The sequence below is a fragment of the Equus przewalskii genome, chromosome 14 (genome assembly GCF_037783145.1).
Source record: "Equus przewalskii isolate Varuska chromosome 14, EquPr2, whole genome shotgun sequence".
Classification (NCBI taxonomy): Eukaryota; Metazoa; Chordata; class Mammalia; order Perissodactyla; family Equidae; genus Equus; species Equus przewalskii.
In genome coordinates this window covers 83,381,734-83,399,488 of record NC_091844.1, presented here as the reverse complement: position 1 = coordinate 83,399,488, position 17,755 = coordinate 83,381,734, and the positions used below count along the sequence as shown (strand labels likewise).

Here is a 17,755-nt window from a genome sequence, read left to right as displayed (position 1 = left end):
TTACAAAATATTTAAGCAAATCTGAAGAAAGCAAGGGGTAGGCACACTGCTATATGATGAAAGCACTTAAAGTTCACTCAAGGTTCTAACTCAGGATAAGATTAAACAAACTGGCAGCAAATTTTACAGTTAGTGGGTACCACCCATTTTCTGTTAACAAAATTTCCTTTTAAATTTAATCCAGAGAAAAGCTGTTTCAGAAGGCATCAATCACTTTTATGACAATGGCTGGTTATTGGTGATCTGGTCTTACTAATAATAATGCTTAGCGGCACCAATGAAAAACCTTCAAGAAGCTTATCATTTATTCAACAATTTTTGAGTGTTTGTTTTCTACAAGATACCATGCTGGGTGTTTTATTATGTTATCTCCACAAACATCCCCAGGATATTAATCCCCATTTTACAGATGAAGAAACGTTTGACTCAGGGCCGGCCTCGTGGCCGAGTGGTTAAATTCCTGTACTCTGCTTCGGTGGCCCAGGGCTTCGCCAGTTCAGATCCTGGGCACGGACGCGGCACCGCTCATCAGGCCAGGTTGAGGCAGCGTCCCACGTGCCTCAACTACAAGAACCCACAACTAAAATATACAACTATGTACTGGGGGGATTTGAGGAGAAAAAGAAAAAAAAAAAAAAAGATTGGCAACAGTTGTTAGCTCAGGCACCAATCTTTAAAAAAAAGAGAAACAGGACTCGGAGAAAATAGTATGACAAAGCTAATGTAGCACAGAACTGAGACTTGAACTTGGGTCTGTCTGCCTGAAAACCCTAAGTTTTATTGATGTCATACTTTTGAGACTCCTTAAAAATAGCCTAGCTCTTCTTGGACCTTCTACTTCTTGGCCTCCTACTTTTTGACATGTCAATCAAACATGACCTCACCTCCCTCTGAAGCCTTTTGTTTATACCTTTCTTCTGGCACTTTTGAGTTATATTTGTCTGATCTCACAAATAGATTGTAAAATGGTCAAAAAGGAGCTCTGTTTTAGTCATCACAGCATCCTTACCCCACTATACCCAGTACAGAACCTTGCAAAAAAAGCACTATGCTCACAAATTGCACAAATTCTCATTGCTGAGATGCTGATATGATCCTTCAGCTCTTCAACATCCCTGATACAGGTTGCCACATGACCTCAGTTTCATTCAAGATCATAATCACTCCTACGGACTGAGAAACTTAACCTCAATACTGTAGTTTCATTGTCAATAATATAGGCCAGTCGTTCTCACAGTGTGGTCCTCACACCAGCAGCATCAACATCACATGGGCACTTGTTACAAGGGCCAATTTTCAGGCCTCCTCTCAGTTCTACCCTATCAGAAATCCTTAGGGTGAGGGCCCAGCAATCTGTGTTTAACACCCCTTCCAGGTGATGCTGACACACACTCAAGTTTGAGAACCACTGAACTAGGCTAAAGTAAGGAAATAGCTCAAAGGGAAGAAAAAAGCTTGAAGCACAAAGATGTTCACTGTTCAGCCTTGCATTATTTGTAAGAACAAAAATCAGAAACAAAGTAAATTAATAACTGAGAAACAGAGAAGTTATAATACTTTCAAATGACAAAAAAAATCTGGAATCATTTAAAATGCTGTTAGCAACAAGTTTTTCAGAACATGGGGAAATACTTATGCTATAATATTAAATAAACAAAGGTAGATTTAAAAAACTGCTCAGGGGCCGACTCTGTGGCCGAGGGTTAAGTTCATGTGCTCCGCTTCAGTGGCCCAGTTTCTCTGGTTCAGATACTGGGTGCGGCCATGGCACCACTCGTCAGGCCACGGTGAGGCAGCATCCCACATGCCACAACTAGAAAGAGCCACAACTAAAAATATACAACTACGTGCTGGGGGGATTTGGGGAGAAAAAAGCAGAAGCAAAAAAAAAGAAGATTGGCAACAGATGTTAGCTCAGGTGCCATCTTTAAAAAAAAAAACTATTCATATTGCTTGACCTTAACTATGTACAAAAATAGGCCTAGGGGAAAAAAAGAGCAAAATAGTAACATCATTGGTTATCTGTAGGTATATTTTCTATAATAAGCACTTTTTAAATGTATCTTGCTAAAGCACTTTAAAATACTTAACTAATATATTTCAATAGTAATTTATCTACTTTTAATAACTAGATTAGCTCCAATTGGATGTCCTGGAGCCATTATAAATGGTAAAAGCACTCCCGTTGTCCAAAAAACTGACCTCCTGCCCTTGCTACTGTCCTTTCACTAGCAAGTAACCTCTCAGATACTCATTATTACATCGCACTTCACTTTCAAAATTCTAACCACTGGTCATCCAATTTTCTATAGCTTTTTCAACAGAATTTACATTTCCCCCACTTCCCAAGAGTTTATCCTTTATGCATATCCAAATGTCTTAATAAATTTAAGTATAAACCACTTAACTGTATCTTTCTTAGCTCAGAGTATGGTCATAATCTCTTTTTGAAAAACTCCACAATGGCTGCCCAGCACTCTAGAATGAGAACACCTTCCTTGCTCTCTTTAAGTTGCTCCAGCAATCACCCTAAGACTTGAGTCACCAGACTCGAGCACTGGATTATTTAGGTGTCCTCTCCCCAGCTCTCCCTGCTCTTCCCTGCCACATGCTACAGTTTCCCTCACTTGGCTTCCTCTGTCTATTCGTCCTCAGAGACCCTACCCTTCCTCAATGCTTTTGTATCTTTTCCACCCCCATACCCATCCCTCCTTTCTTGCACACACATTCTGCACTTATTTCTCCTCTTTCCACCTATTCATTTATTCAACAAATATTTACTGAAAACCTCCTACCTTCCAGGCACTAGGGATGTAATGGAGAGGAAGAGAAACAACACAAAAAAATTATTATAAAGTACGTCAAGTGCCAAGGGAGAGGAAGTTGCAGGAAGTTATGGAAGGACACAGCAGGAGCATGACCCCTGCCTGGCCAGCCAAGGATGCTTTCCCAGGGAAACAGGATTGAGATTAAGACCAAAAGGACAAGGCAGCCAAAAGAAGGGAAAGAAAGGAGAGGGTTCTAAGCAGAGGGTATAACAGATGCTGAGGTTCACAAGAAGTACAGAACATAACACTCAAAGAAATGAAAGCAACTCAGTGAGGCTGGAGTGCAGAAGGGCAGAGAGGACGTGAAGAGGCGTGAGGCTAAAGACACAGACAAAGGTCTGGTCAAGAAAGGCCGTGCAACTAAATTAAGAATTTTGGACTTTGGATAGGGGCAAAAACCGGAGGTAAGAAATTTAGGGGGTGGGGGCTGGCCCCGTGGCCAAGTGGTTAAGTTCGCGCGCTCCGCTGCAGGCGGCCCAGTGTTTCGTTGGTTCGAATCCTGGGCGCGGACATGGCACTGCTCATCAAGCCACGCTGAGGCAGCGTCCCACATACCACAACTAGAAGAACCCACAACGAAGAATATACAACTATATACTGGGGGCTTTGGGGAGAAAAAGGAAAAAATAAAATCTTTAAAAAAAAAAAAAAAAAAAAAAGAAATTTAGGGGAACAAGACTGGAGTCTGTGAAATCAGCCGGTAAGCTGCTGAGCAATCAAGGCAGAGACCACTCAAAGACTCCCAGGTTACTGGCTGGGTATCTGGGTCGGTAAGTGGCACCACATTCACTGTGATAAAAAACACGAGTAGGAGCAGGTTTGCGAGAGGGGTTGACATAATAGGACAACCGGATGCTGAAAGATTCTCGAGTTCCCTATTGTATCTTGTTCCTTACATACGGTTTGCAAATCCAATGCTATTTACATGGGATATTTCTGCATTAAGCCGTCGTATGTTCGCAGTTATGTCACTGGTAAGCCCTAGCGACTTTAGTCAGGAAGAGAGCAAATCTATGTTATTGGATGATTTTCAACATTTACATCAGTGGTAAAAAGCAGCTGATACATTGTTCCTTCTATATGTTCTCAAAGAATAAAGAGAAAGCTGGACCTTGAGGCCTGCAACAAACTGGCTTTCTGGACATAGCTGTGGAGTTGTCTATAGAAAACTTGATAAATCTCTCACTCCACCTTCACTTGTACTTGAATATTTCATCTCTGGGATAAGCTTTTAAGACCATTACCTTGATACAATGACATAAAGTACACCCATATTTCTTTCATCAAGGGTCAACTTTAAGAAAAAACTAATTTTTAAACAATGAAGCTGTCTGTTGAATGAGAAGAATCTGGGAACATTTGTGGACTTTTCACTTAACTTCTCTTTTCTTCTTGCAATAAACTGCATCTTCTTGGAAGACAACTTTCAAGTATAATGCAGAAGCCCTGTAGTACTCTGCTCACTCTGCACGGTTCTGCTGGATGAAGGACAAAGAGTTCCCCCAAAATGACACTATTGGTGTCACGTTCCTACTTCTGGCCTCAGAAGTGGAAAAGATAAAGCCAGGACTGCCGTCAAGTGTTTATTCTGCTTGTGCAGAAGACACGTAAGACTCGACTGCTCTTCAGCACTCCCTGAAACATCAGGACAAGGGAGCAGCCTGGCCAGGTGACTGTGCAAAAAGCCCTAAGTGTGGGTGCATCCTCCTTAGGACTAAGGGATGAGAAAAGGAGAGCAGTGCTCTCTGCTAGGCCAGTGGATCCCAGAGCCTGGGAACTAGCAACTTAATTTTATGGGTTTATACCAGTTAGGGAGGATGGAGAATGAGCTGCCTCATATAATTCCCTATCAAGAGCTCTTCACTAGGGATGAGACTTAACCTGGGACAAAACCCTCCAGCAAGACCAGTAACATGGAAACTGAGCCCAAATGAAAGTCAGCACAACCCATGGGAACCTCTGAAGAAACCTGGATTTGTCCATAAGGCTCTGTGGCTGAAAGGGATGCAAATCCAGCTTTGGCAATGAGACTGCTTCTACAATATCCAGCACCCCTGCCTATTCCTAGACTAAACCTTGTCTTCTATACTCATCCTGCTAAACCAAAGAATACATGATAAGTAATTCTGGACATGTTTTACTTAAAGTACCTGTGAACACTGGGGTGGAAACATCAAGTGGGCAGCTGGATACATGAGTGTGGGGCTTCAGAGAACAAGTCTAGGCCAGAGACACATATTTAGCAGTTATCAGAATACAGTCAAGGGGCCAGCCTGGTGGTATAGTGGTTAAGTTTATGTACTCTGCTTCGGCGGCCCAGGGTTCAAGGGTTCAGATCCCAGGCACAGACCAACACACCACTCATCAAGCTATGCTGTGGTGGCACCCCACATGCAAAAAGAGGAAGAGTGGGGGGCTGGCCCCGTGGCCTAGCGGTTAAGTTCGCGCACTCCGCTGCAGGCAGCCCAGTGTTTCGTTGGATCGAATCCTGGGCGCGGACATGGCACTGCTCATCAAACCACGCTGAGGCAGCATCCCACATGCCACAACTAGAAGGACCCACAACGAAGAATATACAACTATGTACCGGGGGGCTTTGGGGAGAAAAAGGAAAAAATAAAATTAAAAAAAAAAAAAAAGAGGAAGAGTGGCAAAAGAAGTTGGCTCAGAGCCAATCTTCCTCACCCCCCCCCCCAAAAAAAAAAAAATTACAGTCAATTGGTAAGTGAAACTAGGGCAGCAGATGAGACTTGTCAGAGTCTACAACTCATGTTAAAAGAAAAAAGTGTGGGAAGGCAGACACCTACCTCCTTGGTTGATTTTAGGACTAAGTTAAGGGATATATGAAAAACCTCTTCATTTCACTTCCCTACCTCAATGAAGCCTATTCCTGTCCCTTCTTCCCTACTAATCTTTTTCAAATCTTCTTCAAATTACACTTCCAACTGAAAACACTTACCATCTCTCACAAATACAAAATGGTTAAGAATCCAAAAATCAATACACTTGGCCTTAAAGGACGCCTACACTTAATGTTCTGGAAAACCCTGTGACGTATGGCCAAAAGGATTTCTGTAGTTTCCCCATCATGGATCCAATTTGCTTAACTCTTCTCTTCATTCTATTCTAGAAATACTGTTTATCTCTTTGACTAATACGAAGCAGAGGTGCATTACGTCTCCCTTGGAGCAGCCAGGGTGGTTAAGAGTTCCAGCTTCAAAAGAACCTTTGTGGGGTTGGCCCGGTGGTGCAGCGGTTAAGTGCACACGTTCTGCTTTGATGGCCTGGGGTTCACTGGTTCAGATCCCAGGTGTGGACATGGCACGGTTTGGCAAGCCATGCTGTGGTAGGCTTCCCACATATAAAGGAGAGGAAGATGGGCACAGATGTGAGCTCAGGGGCAGGCCAGTCTTCCTCAGCAAAAAGAGGAGGACTGGCAGTGGATGTTAGCTCAGGGCTAATCTTCCTAAAAAAAAAAAAGGAACCTTTTCCTGTAAGCAAAATTAACACCAAAAGAAGAAGCCAGATGTTAAAATATTGAGCAAAATGGTGCTGTCAATAATGAGAAATCCTCATGCCAATAACCTAAATTTCAAACTATATGTTTCAGACACAAACTTTCATCCCTCATCTGCAACCCATTTTTTTCCTTCCACCCACTACATCCTCTTTTGCTAAAAGTAAGACAGTGCGAAAACACTTCTGAAATCAGTGAGATTCGGATACCCCAGCTGCAACTTCAAGATATCATGACTAAGCTCACATGACTCATAACTTTCCTAAATTATGCAATTTACAATAGTTCAACTGAAATCATTTTGGGTGACACGGAGTACTCCAAAAGCCAGGATTCTATTACATATTTTTGTCCTTCAGGAAAATGTTTTCAAATCCCTAATCGATATTTAGTACTGTAGTTAAGGTAATGTTTATAGGATAAGTAGGCTAATAAACAATAAACCACACTCTTTAACTACAAAACTACTCACTGCTCTTCACCAATTCAATCTAAATAATGGTAGGGTTAAGTTAAGCAACAAATTACATCCTAAACTGTCAAACATACAAACACACAAGTCATTCTTCAAAAGAAAAAATACCCACAAGGCATATTTTTATCACTAACTGTGTGAATCTGACAACTCACTACATCTTTCTGAGACTCATTTTCCCTGCCGCTTTATTTAAAAAACAAGACACAGCCTCTAAGGTTCATTTCAACTGTAACAGTCTCTCAGGGCCCCCATGATAACAATACCTGCCATAATCACTCCTCCATGTGGTGTTACAATGTCTGTTAGATCTTTCTATTCCACTATGCAAAAGCTTTTTGAAGATGGATATTGCCTGATCTTTGTACTCCAAATGCCACACACAATACGTGCATGCAGTATGTGTTCTTCAAACATCTGGTGAATAAATGGCTAAGTCTATGCATTTTTCTGGCACTGGTGATCGCACTTCGCAAATAAAAAACACATGGTCAAAAAAACTCTTATGATCTGTGAATGTTGCTGAAAACTGACCTAGAAAGTAAGCTTTTCCTCTATACCATGTACATTCCTAGAATTCATGCTACTTATTTTTCCACCTGTGAACAACAGAATGATAATAAAACAGTTGTGTTACAGTGGTCAAAATATAACTTTAGGGGCCGGCCCCATGGCCAAGTGGTTAAGTTCACGCGCTCCGCTTTGATGGCCCAGGGTTTCGCCGGTTAGGATCCTGGGCACAGACATGGCACCACTCATCAGGCCATGTTGAGGCGGCGTCCCACATAGCACAACTGGAAGGACCCACAACTAAAAATATACAACTGTGGGGGCTGGCCCCGAGGCCGAGTGGTTAAGTTCGCGCGCACCGCTGCAGGCGGCCCAGTGTTTCGTTGGTTCGAATCCTGGGCGTGGACATGGCACTGCTCATCAGACCACGCTGAAGCAGCGTCCCACATGCCACAACTAGAAGGACCCACAAAGAAGAATATACAACTATGTACTGGGGGGATTTGGGGAGAAAAAGGAAAAAAAATTAAATCTTTAAAAATAAATAAATAAATAAAAATATACAACTATGTACTGGGGGGCTTTGAGGAGAAAAAGGAAAAATAAGATTTAAAAAAAATATATATATATATATATATAACTTAAGTATCTCAAAATACACATTTGTTCTTTTTATTAACATTTATCCTTATGAAGTGGGTCTTTACCCTATCCCTCCACCCTGACCACCCCACCTCAGGATTTCCCTTCGCTCTGCGCTGACTTACCGCATCTCAGCTCTTCCTAACAAGTTCCCTTGCCTTTCACTGAACTAGTCACCTGTACTCCGTTTCAATTTGAGATAACCACAAAGCAGCTGTTCAGGTAAGAACACTCCACACCTTTATTACCCTCAGGCGACTACAACGTCTGTCCATTAAATAAGAGAAAACAATTGCCATGGAAAAGTAATGCGAAATTTTTTATTAGCCATAAAGTAAGCACACATGGTGTCTCAATGGGCACAATACCTTACATGGAATCATGGTGGGATTTGGGGACCAATACAACCATGAAAAATCACTGAGGGTACAACGTCCCACGTCGGGAAGACACACTATGTTTCACACTTTATTACTAATTAATCAAACTCTCTTACATGTCAACTTCTAAAGGATAAGGTACCCAACAGTCACTATATGTTTACACAAACTAACTTCCACCGAATTTCAAATCTCTCAATATACTTCCATCCTTAAAATCCAATCTCTTTAGAAAATCTAAATAAGAACCCTCTACTTTCTAGGCTCAAAACCAATGAAACTGGTCATCCATGAGGATTTTGTTTAAAATGACAAGGAAGTCATTCACAGCAGCAGCATCACGAGTTGGCTTGGCAGGTTCAAGAGCCCCCCGCCCCCACACACACACCCAGCACCCCCAATAAGCTACAATTTAAATTTAAACAACTAAGTATGTGTTTATGATGTTCGCAAAACGCAACTCCAAGATGAGTTCTCCGGTCACCGCCTTCCAACCAGATTACCGCATGAGCACCTCCTACGGCAGAAATTCTAGTTCGCTCCTGAGAGAGCAGGAAGAGCTGTGGAGCTCTGGGCCCTTTCTCTCCTCCTGAGCCCTGCCTTTGGTAGGAACACACTACAGATTTGTTCTTTAGTACGGGAGGGCCCACGACCTGGACATCTCCCTCTCCAAACACGAGCCAGCACCACAGCCCCCCCCAACCTCTTTCCCAAACACAAACCCAGCGGGCAGCCCCTCCCAGGCCCTCAGTCCCTACGGGAGGCCCCCTCCACTATCCCTTTCCCATTCAGAGAGACAAGCCCGTCGGTCTCCAGTCTTTCCCTAAACTCCAGAGCCACACCCCCTTCCGACACTGAAAACTTAGGGACGCGCCACAGCCGCCCAATACCCCGCCCCCGAACACCTGATAGATCCCGCTCCCCAGCTCTTCCCCGAAAGCAGCGCGCTGCAGGCGCCCGGACCGGTCCGAGCCAACTCCCCGGGGTCTTTACCGAGTCGCTGGGGGGAGCCGAAGCCTGGCTCGTCCGGAGGTCGCAGCGCCAGCACGAAAGGAACCAAGCTGGTCAGGAAGAGGAGACACTGCCTCATGGTCCCGGCCCGGCCACCAGCTCCACCTCTCAGGGCAGCCTTCACCAGACAGGGGCTCGGGACACTGCTCACATTGAGAGAGGAGGGGATCCGCCCGGGCTGGCCCAGCCCCTCAAGCCTCTCTTTCCTCCCGCGCCGCCTACCGGAAGACTCCAGAGCCCGGCTCGAGGTCCCCGGAAGCACAGGCAGCATTCCGAGAGGCCGGCTCAGCCCGCTTCCGGCCGCCGCCGACCTCCGCACCGCCCACAGCCGGAAGCCGGAAGCCGGGCGCCGCGCGGCATGCTGGGAGGCCCTCGCTCGCCCTGGCGCACAGCCACCTTGCCGCTCTCCCTCGGTCCGCCCTTTCTGGTCCCGCTGGGGCCCGGGCGGCGCCTATCCGAGCTTGGCTCGCGACGTCCTCACTCGACCCAGCGCGGCCTTACCTCTGTCCTCGGGTGACCGCCGCGAGGCAGGCGGAGCTCGCGAGCAAGCCCTCCTAGGCGCGTGCGACCCCCTTCTCGTCTTCGTCTCACATCTAGTTAGCATCCCTGTTATCCTTTTTACTAAACGACCTGTAGAACCCGCCCTGGGACCCAGAGCGTACGAGGAGGGACGCCTGGCCCAGTGTGCTCGGGGTGATGACCCAGCAACGAATTGTCTAGGACGAAGGACCAGCTCCGGGGAGCAGGAGCACCTGCGCCTGACCCCTGGGAACCCCGCGTCCAGGCGCCGGCTCCTGCGAGACCAGCCTCCTAGCCTGAGCGGGGTGTCCAGCTTGGCTCTCCGCGCTCAGCGTCTGACCACCCGCGACGAAGGAGGCCTCCGTCCTTTGTAAGGAAAAGTCTTTGTGGAGGGAAATAAACAGACTTCCTTAATGCAGTTTTTCTCAGTGGCCCCGCTGTAGGTCGCGGGTCTGCAAGCCCTTCCATAAACTAGAATCCTAGACGTAACTCCTCAACTGCGAGTACTGGAGCCAGAGTTCTCCCACCAACTTCTTTTTTTTTTCCCTTTTCCTCTCCCTCAAGCCTCCCCAGTACATAGATGTATATTCTAGTTGTGAGTGCCTCTGGTTGTGCTATGTGGGACGCTGCCTCAGGACGGCCTGATGAGCCTGCCAAGTCCGGCCCAAGATCTGAACTGGAGAAAGCCTGGCCGAAGCTCAGTGCTTGAACTTAACCATTTGGCCACTGGCCCTCCTGCTCACTTCTTAAAATTCAACTCTCTGCTGGGTCCCCTTTAGCTTAGATTGGAAAATTTTCAAGGCAGTTTGTGTATTGTTTTGCAATCCTTTGCATAATTTTAGCTCTGTGTAGTTAAGTGAGTGTTTATGGTACTGAATAAGACATTCTAATAACGTTGGATGCAGATTGCTATTTTGGTTCAAGTATATACGAGTAGGACATAACACATTTTCCACTTAAGAATGAATCGGGTAGCCTTTTCTCCATTATGAAATGGTAAATTGTTAGGAATGGAATATTAGTCCTGCTTAGTCAAGGGTCAAGGCTAGTTCCTAGTAAAATAAACTATGATTTCAATTTAGGTTCATTGTAGTATGCCTCAGTAAAATCTCAGCATCTTTTCCAATAGTCATTATGCATAGTTACTGGTTTCCTGCATTTTTTGCTTTGTGCATTTTTGGTCTGTTCATCTAAGGTATAAAATTATTCATTAGGGGCTGTCCTGGTGGTGCAACAGTTAAGTTCTGACGTTCTGCTTTAGCGGCCCAGGGTTCACCAGTTCGGATTCTGGGTGTGGACATGGCACCGCTTGGCAAGCCATGCTGTGATAGGTGTCCCATATATAAAGTGGAGGAAGATGGACATGGATGTTAGCTCAGGGCCAGTCTTCCTCAGCAAAAAGAGGAGGATTGGCAGTGGATGTTAGCTCAGGGCTAATCTTCCTCAATAAATAAATAAATAAATGCACACATTGATGGCAGACCCAATCAAAACATAAGCAGAATTTCACGTCTGCAAATTGTATACAATTTTTAAAAAATTGTATGCCATGGGGCCAGTCCCAGTGGCCTAGTGGTTAAGTTCCACACACTCCACTTCACCTGGTTTGGTTCCTGGGCACAGACCTACACCACTCTGTTGGCAGCCATGCTGTGCTGGCGGCCCACATACTAAAAAATAGAGGAAGATTGGCACAGATAGTAGTTCAAGGTGAATCTTCCTCAGCCAAAAAAAAAAAAAAATTGTGTCCTATGAAAATGTGTCAATTGTGTACAATTTTTTTGGTACGATAAGAATATCATCGTATTTGCTGAGCATCCAGACACCATACTCTCCAACTTATAACGTTAATATGTCCTAGAACTTTAGTAGATTATATTCTTTTCGTGTCCCCCACAGTGCTCCTACAGAGCACTTTGCTATCTGTTTAATGCCATTTAAAAAACGTAAAGCTCTTGATTCACTTTCTTACTCATGCCCATAAGTCCTAGATTTTCAAGGACAGTACAGATTTTGAGATGATCATGTGATTTTTCTTCATTTTATTAATGTGGTGTATCACGTTGATTGATTTGTGGATGCTGAACAATCCCTGGAATAAGGACAGTCCAGATTTTAAGGAATATTTCCCATTCACAGATTAGGACCCAAATTTTGATTTTCAGTTTGAAGCATATCTTTCATTAATCAATTATCCATACCTTTAAGATAAACAAGCACCACGTGGGGGAGATAAAGAGCCAGAGGAAAGTGATGAGAGGGACACATTGGATAAAAAAACTAGTAGTCTGAGCCAGTGGTCTTCAAACTTTTATTTTCTTATCCCCAAAAGATATTTTTTTAATATGTACCCCCTAGATTCATTTAAAAAATTTTTCATCATAAATGTAAGTAGTTGCAAAGGATGAAACTTCCAGCAGGATGTAAATACTGACATTTAAAATTAAAACTGTTAGGTCATTCTTTTAAAGTTACCCAGCGGAATATAAATACCTGAGAGATTTGATAGCCACTGTGGAGGCCAACCTCCCAGATGGCCCCCAATGATCCCTGCTTCCTGATACCCACACCCTTGTGTAGTCGGTCTCCTTCCACACTGGACCAAGGTTGGTCTGTGTGGCCCATAGCCTACAGCAGAGGTGATAGTATTTCACTTCCAAGGTTAGGTTGTAACAGACTTGTCTTCCATCTAGCATTCTCTCTTGCTTGCTTACTTGCTTACTCTCTTTTGAATCACTTACTGGGAGAAGCCACTTTCATTTTATGAGAACATTCAGGAAGCCTATGGAGAGGCCCACGGAAATAGAGGTAACCAGCCCACAGCCAGCAAGTAACTGAGACCTGCCCAAATCTAGATGAATGAACTTGGAAGTGAATTTTCCAGCCCTAGGCGACCTTTGAGATGACTGCAATCCCCAGACCCAACATCTTGACTGCAACATCGTGAGAGCCCCTGAGCCAGAACCACCCAACTAAGCCGTTCCCTGATTCCTGACCCTCAGAAACAGGGAGACGATAAGTATGTGTTCTTTTAAACTCCTAAATTAGGAGTGATCGGTCACACAGCTATTATCACCCATTTAAAAAATACATGAACAAGTTAAGCGATCCCAGCCACCTCTCCCTAACGCCTGAAATGGTTTTTTTTTTAATTGTTAAATTTTTATTATTTTTAAACAATTGGCACCTGAGCTAACATCTGTTGCCAATCCTCTTTTTTTCCTTCCTCTCCCCAAAGCCCCCTAGTATATAGTTGTGGTCCTTCTGGCTCTGCTATGTGGGATGCCGCCTCAGCATGGCTTGATCAGTGCCATGTCTGCACTCAGGGTATGAACCAGTGAAACCCTGGGCCACCAAAGTAGAGCGCACGAACTTAACCACTCGGCCACGGGGCCAGCCCCCTGAAATAGTTCCCTTAACCTAGGACTCAATAAAGTAAGTAAAAGATTACTTGAGATTTGCTGGTCCCATGCTATAGAGTGAATTTTTTACAATTTACTTACTGCAAGTGAACGTAAAAGTAAAATAAATTATAGAGAGTAAAATATTTACAATTATTAAACACATATAGCTACAAATGGTTCTGTAGTTACCAGATCCACAGAATATTGGTGAGAACTTCCATCCTAACAACCAGAGAAATAGCTGTTTGAGTCTGGCTGAGTTTGCGGGTTTTTTCCCTTCTGTCATCCTAGCTCTATTTCTCTTATTACCCACTATTTGTCCTAAACCAGTCCCACCAGTCCTTATAGAAGTATAGTCTTCATCACTCTATTTCTAAAATGCTAATTATTCCTACATCTGTATGCTTTTTTGTCAGTGAACAAATCTGAGTGAAGTCAGCACTTCAAGAAGTTTGAGTCAATCCACAACTCTCCATCAGACAACAGACCCCACTTACTGGAATATGACTATATACAAAGTCATGTACCAAGAACTCTGTTTTCCAAGGTTTTATTTATTTATTTAAAGATTTAGTTTTTTTCCTGAGGAGGATTGGCCCTGAGCTAACATCTGCTGCCAATCCTCCTCTTTTTGCTGAGGAAGATTGGCCCTGAGCTAATATGCATGCCCATCTTCCTCCACTTTTTATATGTGGGACACTGCCATAGCATGGCTTGCTAGGTGGTGCATAGGTCTGCACCTGCATCTGAACAAGTGAACCTCGGGCTGACGAAGCAGAATGTGCAAACTTAACCACTGTGCCACTGGGCTGGCCCCTAGTTTCCAAGGTTTTAGGTTCAGAAATTTTAACATATTTCAGATCCTTTTAGAAAGAAAAATGAAAAACATATTATGCATGGAGCTAAGCAGATTATTTGAGGATCCTCACTGATTAAACAGAGGACTCTTTTGGGAATTTTTTTTAATGGTCAAGAAAATAACCAGGCCTACTTGAGACTGGAATAATATTTCCCTCCAAGGGGCCGGCCCCATGGCTGAGTGGTTAAGTTCGTGCGCTCCACTTTGGCAGCCCGGGGTTCCACTGGTTTGGATCTTGGGCGGGGACATGGAACTGCTTGTCAGGCCACACTGAGGCTGCGTCCCACATGCCACAACTAGAAGGACCCACAGCTAAAAGATACAGCTACGTACTGGGGGGACTTAGGGGAAAAAAGCAGAAAAAACAAAAAAAGAAGATTGGCAACAGTTGTTAGCTCAGGTGCCAATCTTTAAAAAAAAAAATTTCCCTCCAAGTTCAAAAGAGAAGGAAACCAGCCATTTCATTGCAAATATTATTTCAAGAAGATGCATATCTAAAATTTTAGTAACCATTTCTCTCTCTCACACACACACTCACACACACTTTTTTATGTCTCTTTCGTTTCAGGTATTCTTGTCTTTATGACAGAATTATTTGTAGTGGCTAACCTGGACACTGTGAGCAGAGGCATCATATCTCCTATATCATATGCCATACAAAATATGGAGCTGTGTTTGTTTTTTTCCTTCTTAAATCCCTTTCTCTCTCCCTTGAGATCTCAGAGTAATTGAACCATGTGAATAAATGAATATAGAGAGTAGATTGGATAAAGAAAAAAATGGAAACTTGTGCTGGTTTGAAATTACCTCAGGTCTGAAGTGACCAAAAGTCATCACTCTTGGGTTGACAGGCCCCAGAGAGAAGGCTATCACCAATTACCCTCCAGTTCCACAGTGGCAGGAGACCTTAATTGAAAACCTATTCTATTTAGTGCCCTTCAGAAAAACAGAACTCAGTTGTTGAATGTTTAAAATGTGATAATTCTACTAGCATTTTAAGAATAATACCTCCAAAGGGAATGAAATCACTATGTTGAAGAGGTATCTGCCATCCCATGTTCATTCCAGTATTATTCACAATAGCCAAGATGTGGAGACAACCTAGGTGTCCATTGGTGGAGAAATAGATAAAGAAAATGTGGTATACATGTACAGTGGAATATTATTCAACCTTAAAAAAGATGGAAATCCTGCCATTTGAAACAACCTGGCTGAAGCTGGAGGACATTTCTAAGTGAAGTGAGTCAGAGACAGAAAGACAAATACGGTCTGATCTCACTTATGTGTGGAATCTTCAAAAAGTAGAACATAGTTCTCCGCAGTTGCCAGGGGCTGGGGGTGAGAAGGGTGGAAATGGGGAGATGTTGGTCAGAGGTACAAACTTTCAGTTATAAGATGAATAAGTTCTGGGGCTCTAATGTACAGCATGGTGACTATAGTTAATAATACTGTATTGTATACTTGACATTTGCTAAGAGAGTAGATCTTAGGTGTTCTCACCACACACACAAAAATAGTAACTATGTGAGGTGATGGATGTGTTAATTAGCTTGATTGTGGTAATCGTCTCACAATGTATAGGTATATCAAATCATCACATTGTACACCTTAAATATATACAATTTTTATTTGTCAGTTATACCTCGATAAAGCTGGAAAAAAATATCAGAGACCCACATCATACCTTGGCCCTCAAAGGACTCATATTCCTTTTTTTGCTGAGGAAGATTAACCCTGAGCTAACATCTGTGCCAGTCTTCCTCTATCTGGTATGTGAGCCGCCGCCACAGCATGACCTCTGACAAGTAGTATAGGGCTGCGCCTGGGAACTGAACCCTGGCCACTGAAGCGGAGCACACCAGACTTAACCACTCGTCCACAGAGCTGGCCGCAGGACTTATAATCTGAAAGATGAAGGTACTTAGAAACACAAAAACACACACAATATGATATTGGCCTAAAAAAAATTGGAGTCATGCATGTTTTTCATATTAATTTTTTAAAATAAAATCTTCACTTTAGAATAATTTTAGATTTACAGAAAAGTTGTAAAGGTAGTACAGAGAATACTCTTCACCCAGCCTCCCCTAATATTAACATCTTACATAACCATGGTATGTTTGTCAAAACAAGAAATTAGGGGCTGGCCCTGTGGCCAAGTGGTTAAGATCACGTGCTCTGCTTAAGCGGCCCAGGGTTTTGCCGGTTCGGATCCTGGGCACAGACATGGCACCACTCATCAAGCCCTGCTGAGGTGGCATCCCACATGCCACAACTAGAAGGACCCACAACTAAAAAAAAAATACACAACTATGTACTGGGGGGGCTTTGGGGAGAAAAAGGAAATATAAAATCTTAAAAAGAAAAGCAAAAAAACTCCCAAAATTAATATCAAATTTCACAATCTTTTAACTAATGTGTCTTTTAATGGGCTTTTAAAAATTGTAATAAACACATAACAAAATTTGCAATTAGTGACATGAGTACGATCACAGTTTTGTACAATCATCACCACTATCTAGTTCCAGAACATTTTAAAAATCACTCCAAAAGGAAACCCCGTCCGCAGTGAGCAGTCGCTCTCCATCACCCACTCCTCCCAGCTGCTGGCGACCGCTAATTGGATTGCACCATCTTGCCACTGATATTCTTTTTCTGTTTCAGGATCCAACCTCGGATACCACATTGCATTTAGTCACATTAACTTTTTACTCTTTAGGTCATATAAAGCTGTTTCTAAATATTTCACTCTGCAGAGAAGCACTAGTTAATACGCTTGCTTGCTGTCCAAGGACCCTGTCCAGCTCAGTCCCTCACTCTCTCTCCTCTGTAGTAGCCTAGTAGCGGCTGAAGTGACTTTCTTGCCTCTCGTTTCCTCTCCACCGACTTCTCCACTTGTCTTAGATGACACCAGCTAAATGTCTCCTCCATGTGGCACATTTCTTGCTTCTTTTGTAGTCCATCCTTCGTTGTATCCTGCATTGTCGTCTACTGATGGTTTCTTGCTTTTCTCCACCAGAGCATAAGTTCCTGAGGCCAGGACCCTGCTACCTTCTGCAGCAAGTAACATAGTGCTGTGCTGAGGCAGTCAACAGTGTTGATGAAATAAATATCAGTAAGTTATCTGACATACGGCCAGATATCGCACAATTTCCCCATTTTAATCAAACAAAATAGACAATTTAATGCTTGTAGTGGGTAGAATTGTGTCCCGCTCCCGCAAAAAGATATGTTCAAGTCTTAACCTCCCGTATTTGTGAAGGTGACCTTATTGGGAAATAGTCTTTGCAGATGTAATCAGGCTAAAATGAGGTCATAGAGGATTAGGATGGGTCCCAAATCCAATGACTGGTGTCCTTATGAGGAGAAGTGACACATCCACACAGGGGGAACACCAAGTGATGAAGTAGAGGCCAAAACTGGAGTGATGCGGCCACAGCCAAGAACACCAAAGGTTGCCCACAACCACCGGAAGCCAGGAAAAGGCAAGGAAGTATTCTTTCCCAGGGCCTTCAGAGGAAGAATGGCTCTGCCAACACCTTGATTTTGGGCTGCTAGCCTCCAGAACTGTGAGAGAAAAATGTCTCTTGTTCTAAGCCACCTAGGTTGT

The 17,755-nt window shown here is 43.6% G+C and overlaps 1 protein-coding gene across 4 annotated transcripts in view; it reads right to left on the bottom strand.

Annotated features, from left to right (window-relative positions):
* The window catches only part of ADAM17 (ADAM metallopeptidase domain 17), a 55,885-nt gene extending 46,184 nt beyond the window's left edge, over nt 1-9,701 (bottom strand). The window contains exon 1 of one of the 4 annotated variants that reach the window (XM_070573263.1): nt 9,346-9,701. In XM_070573263.1, the coding sequence (XP_070429364.1) occupies nt 9,346-9,634 (289 nt within the window). In that variant the 5' untranslated portion in view covers nt 9,635-9,701. The remainder of the gene's footprint in view (nt 1-9,345) is intronic. The other 3 variants (XM_070573265.1, XM_070573267.1, XM_070573264.1) reach the window with 3 other exon arrangements.
* Nucleotides 9,702-17,755: the final 8,054 nt, after the last annotated feature.